Source organism: Trypanosoma equiperdum (genome assembly GCF_001457755.1).
Source record: "Trypanosoma equiperdum strain OVI genome assembly, contig: ctg_1655, whole genome shotgun sequence".
NCBI classification, from domain to species: Eukaryota; Euglenozoa; class Kinetoplastea; order Trypanosomatida; family Trypanosomatidae; genus Trypanosoma; species Trypanosoma equiperdum.
Window position 1 is genome coordinate 22,881 of NW_027123677.1, and position 5,308 is coordinate 28,188.

Sequence of the window (5,308 nt, forward strand, 5' to 3'; positions counted from 1 at the left end):
AAGGATGGAAGGGGGTGGGGAGGGGAGGAAACAGTGGCGTAATGTGAGGGAATGTTTTGTGAGTGCAGCGCATTTCCGACTTGCTGTTTTCTCGTGATTCGTAAAAGTGCAACGGGTCAACGAGCTCTTTTCTCAAGCAGGCTTCGGAGAAGGGAGCCACATGATCCGAGTGCAGATTCACTATATTATGCTTGTTGTTAGTGTGTTATGATTATTACTATCATCATCTACAACTGATAAACGGTTTATTGTGAGACTCCCCTACGTCTTTTGTGTTTCTTAACTGCCGAGTTCTCATGAGAGCTTATGTGCGTGCTGCTACCGTGTTGTTACTTCTTTTTTTGTTATTTTTTTCTACTGTCGTCTCAATTTGATTATCAAGACTCCCATCGAATACGTCTTCAGCTGCGACCGATCCCGTTGGAAAACACGAACACACGCAAACGCGGACGCGCACAAACCGCGATCAGAAGGGTTGGAAAAACCAACTAAGGTGAAAGAGAGGGGAGGCCGCAGTAGAAAAAAAGCAACATCCGAAAAGTTTTCCTAATATCTTTCTTTGTAACCAATGCGTTGCACGCTTCCGCTATGCTCAAAGGGGTTGTTCTGGAGGGACTTTCCGAACACCCGTTTGGTTACGTTGAATCGTGAAAAAGCGCTAAATGCTCTTAACCTGGAGATGGTGAGGGAAATGTCTTTGGCTTATTTCCACGAACACCACCCGAAGGGGGACAACGCTCTGTTTGTTGTGAAGGGCATGGGTGAGAAAAGCTTCTGTGCGGGTGGCGATATCGTCATGATTACTACAGACAACAGCGTAGTGAACGAGTTCTTTTACCGGGAGTATCAATTAAACCATCGTATCCTCACTATGCCAAACCCACAAGTGTCATTATGGAACGGCTATGTGATGGGCGGAGGTGTTGGCATCTCAGTTCATGGTCGGTATCGTGTGGCGTCAGAACGCGCTATTTTTGCCATGCCTGAGAATGGTATTGGGCTTTTTCCCGATGTGGGCGCCTCCTGGTTCCTGCCGCGGCTGAAATTGCCTGGTTTTGGACTGTACCTCGGCCTCACGGGGGGACGTGTGAAGGGAGCGGATTTGGTGCATCTCGGTCTCGCCACTCATTATGTCCCCGCCGCCTCCTTCGAGCAACTGGAGGACCGGTTGTGTCATATCGAAGACTCCACAAAAGTCGATGCGTGTTTGAACGAATTCGCTGTGAAGGATCTGCCACCTTTCACTTTGGAGGAACACCGCCCTCTTATAGAAAAGGTTTTTACGCTGAAGGATACCTCTACGGTGGAGGATGTTATGGGGTCGCTTGCTGCAGACGGTGGTGAGTTTGCACGCACTGCCATCTCCACAATGGAAAAATTATCTCCAACAAGTCTTAAGCTCGCCCTGAAGATGCAGCAGATGGGGGCGAAGGCAACAGATCCTGCAGAGGTTTTCAGCACCGATTACGTGGGTGCCATTCGTACTCATGCCTGTGGTGACTTCCCTGAGGGAGTGCGGGCTTTGCTTATTGACAAAACAAAGGATCCCAAGTGGAATCCTGGAAAGCTGTCAGACGTAACTCCCGAACATTTGGCGAAGTTCTTTGAACCCTTGGGGCCTGATATGCGGAAATGGCATCCCACAGAGCCGTACTAGTGGCGGCGTAATAAACATCTGTTTCCTAGGAGCACTAATGTTGGGAGCTGTCTGTTTTTATTCCTTCATACTCATCTCTTTCCGATCATTATTACTATTATCACTTTAACCATTGCTGGGTCCGAGGTTTTGAATGAGTCTTAGGGATGGAGTGGGCGTTTCCGGAAAGAAACCAAAAACACAAAATAGGGCAAATACAAATCAGGGGCGACGCCCTACGGTTTAAAGTGTAGATATTGTCCCTTATTTCACTTTATCGGTATAGCGGTTCTGCAAAGTGCCGCTTGTTTTATTTTATTAATTCAAACATTCCTTTTCCTCTTTGTTTTCCACGTGGTGCGCCTCTACCCGACGAAATCGTGTGTTTGCGTTTGTGTTTGTGCTTATGTTCATTTTCTCTTATACCTTTTGTGTTTCTTTGCTATTGTCGACGTGTTTAGTTGCTTATGGTCATATTTACGCGCTGCCGATGTGGTCGAGCAATGCCGAATGTTTGCTGTCAATAATCAACTGTCGCGGAAGGTACCCTTCAGAGCCCCGATCCTCATCGGCGCCTCACTGCTGACTCCCAGCTGACAACTCAGGGCGAACGAACGGCAGGTGATGTAAGTTATTTTTCTGTGAGTTTTCATCAATATACGGAAAAATCGATTGCTTTTGTGGCAATAAGATGCATCCACTTTGAGTTGCTACTTCAGTGAATAATGGCGGCTGAGCGTTAAGCACGTGGCACTGTGAATCCCGATATGTTTCTCCGAGGGGAGGGGGCTCATGTGTATGTAGTGACTTGTAGTTATTCTTTAGTTCTGCAAGCTCTGCAAGGTGAAGGAACACAGCATCGCTACTTTTACTGTCGTTCATTTATTAACGGTTGCCCCAATTTTGAATATGAGTCCACCTCAACGGTTTCGGGAGCACTTCCCCCCCCCCTTCCTGCACCATTTTTTTTTTTGATAAGGTTGTGTGAAAAGACGGATTCTGGGAGATGTTTCGGGACCGGCATGAATTCGTTACAAAGTTTCACAGACGAACACGACAGGCCCCAAAATTTGGGCAAACTCTTCGTACTGTGCGTCAGTAACATGCACAAGCTCTAATTTGCTCTAGGGGTGTCGAGCTATCATGTCCGTATCGAGGAATTCAGAGCTTTTGGAAAAGACATGTCATGCAGCCGTGCTAGTTTTCACGTATGCTGTGGTTCTGCTTACCACTGAGCACCGTATCAGTGCAAGTTAGCACATCTGTATGTCGTGAAGTTTCTATTTGTTCCCGCGGACGAGCACTAGATTCCATAGATTCGGTCGAATACCAATGTACAAGTTGACCGATATACGTTCCCCAATGTCTTTGAGACAGTTGTGTATGCCTAAACTGCTTTATTTCTTGGTAATGATAAGCGTTAATGTGGGGCTCCCGTCTTCCGTTCAGTTGCATCGGCCGAAAGGGATCATACTTTAGATTTTTTTCGAGGGGGTTGGTTGTAGTTGGTCACAACTGTTTGTCTTTTGTACGTTTTCTTTCAATTCGCTTTTGCTCTCGTTGCCTTATAGTTTCCGGACTACGTTTAGTATTAGTCGCGGCTAAAAACATTAGATTTGAAAAAATAGTATAACAAACCGCTTCCTTCAATACCTGCCGGACCCGTCATAATGACCGAAACTGATGGGGGGCTTAAGACTGAGGCAGTGCCTTTGAGCCGAATGGCTACGTCCGTTCGTCAGTACGATGAAGGTAGCTGCTCGGTGTTGATCCCACAGGGAGACTTTAACGACTCGGTAACGAATCCCATTATTCATTTGGAGCAACCACCAAGCAGGCATAGTCCGTACGACATGGAGAGCCGAAAGGTTAGCCCCTTTCGTCCCACACCCAGCACTCTCCATAGGATGGACACAACAATTGATAGCACAATAGACGCTGATGCGAATGATGATTCCATCAGCCTTGTTAGCAGACTGTCTTACTCGAGACGAAGGCGCCGGCGCGACTTTTGTGGTCCGGTGGACGCGGCCGAGGAGGAACGACAACGTCAGGAGTTGGAGAAGGCTCTCAAAAACCTAGAGGAGATGCAGCGGGAAAACAAGGAGCGGATGATGAGAATTGGCTCCACGATGGCTAGTACGCATTCGGCACACACCACTGGTAGAAGAGCGTCATACGACGATCAGGGCCCGGAGCAGTACCTTCGCACACAATCCGTAGGCGTGCATCTCACTCGCGAGGTTCTGAGGCTTCAGATGTTCGAGCGTGCGGCAACATCATTAACGGTACCGGATCCCCTCATGGAAGCAATTAACTCCTCGCGACGTCAACGGTGCAAGGGATCTGCTAACAAACTTACATCGCCCAAGACAAAGCGGAACGGCCTTTGGATGGCTTCATCGAACAAAAAGAATGGGGAGTCTCCAGCTCGGCAGTCTCAGTGTCTGGCGCCGAATAGTTTAGCAACATGCGCGTCTGCAGAAAGCTTATCAGTCAAGAAAGACGTGAATGCCGGTAAAAACCCGCCAGCGGCGACACAAGTGTTGACTACGTCAAAGGAGTTGACCGCGGAGCAGCATTATGGCAACGGGAAGGCCACGGTGGCAAATGGTGGTGGCCGTGCTAATAATGGAAATAACCGTGGCATGAATTCCAGTGTTAGCCCTGCATCAAGCAAGGACGATCCACAGGATCAACTTCTTTCCTCCGCTGGTGACGTTAAGAGTGTTAAGAGAGCAGGAAATCAAGGAAAGAGGACAGTTGGTGGCGGCAGGCCGTCTTCTGGTCGCCCGAGTGGTCGCTCTTCCTCACCACCTATTATTATTTTAACTGTTGACGCCCGTCGACATATGGGGGAGGAGGATGCGCGGCGTTTGCTCAGCGCCAAACCTTTAGAGGGATATGAATCCCATTCTCACCTGAGGCACAGTATGGACACTTCCGTACTGTCTAACACGACTGTAAAGCGAGCTGCGCCGCATGCGTCAAAAGCTACAGAGCCGTTTGCACCTATGCCTTCAACCGTCATAGCAGAGAGAGAAAGTGAGAGCAGAGGGAAAGTCACTCCACCAGAGGTGCGGAGAAATCGGCAGACCAGCGAGACGCGAACTTCCCCAGTAAGTACCATTGCACTCACACCAGCGAGTCATGCCGATGGATTTTTAACGCGAGACGAAGTGAATCGCAAAAGCGGAAGCGTGCAGCTCCACTTGCAGACCACACAACAACCCCTGACGAAAAATCAGTCAGCAACGACTACAGCTACGAGTCCACAAGCAGAAAAGAAAAAGAAGGTTTCACAAGCCGGAGTAGCCACGCGCACTCAACAACCGGCTAAGCAGCGTTCCGGGAAAGTTACAAACGCATCGTTGAAATCTCCTGGAGGCTCTGCGGGGGATGGCAAGGTTAAACCATTGAGAACGCAGATACAACCGACTGCTGGAACAGCGAGAACGGAGCGTCGCAATGGGGTTGTGCACAGGTCATCTTTTCCGCGGACGGGAGTTGAACCACTCACTCAGCAACGAACCATTATTAATTTTGGAAGTAGCCATAATCAAACAAGCCCTCTGTCCCACGGTGAATCGCCTTACCCAATCTACGACAAGGACGGTCGCCGCGTGAAGAATTCACATTACAAACTCGGACAAACTACGGTTACTAATACTA

At 48.7% G+C, this 5,308-nt stretch overlaps 2 protein-coding genes across 2 annotated transcripts in view; both read left to right on the forward strand.

The window, feature by feature from the left end:
- Positions 1-568: 568 nt before the first annotated feature.
- On the forward strand, positions 569-1,657 carry TEOVI_000500800 (enoyl-CoA hydratase/isomerase family protein, putative; the record flags this gene model as incomplete). The annotated part of the gene is made up of 1 exon (XM_067222559.1): positions 569-1,657. The coding sequence occupies one exon, from the start codon at positions 569-571 to the stop codon at positions 1,655-1,657; it is 1,089 nt and encodes a 362-aa protein (XP_067078660.1).
- Positions 1,658-3,306: 1,649 nt separating this feature from the next.
- The window catches only part of TEOVI_000500900 (uncharacterized protein), a gene marked incomplete at both ends in the record, with an annotated part of 2,349 nt that continues 347 nt past the window's right edge, over positions 3,307-5,308 (forward strand). The window contains one exon of the mRNA XM_067222560.1: positions 3,307-5,308. Within this exon, the coding sequence (XP_067078661.1) occupies positions 3,307-5,308 (2,002 nt within the window).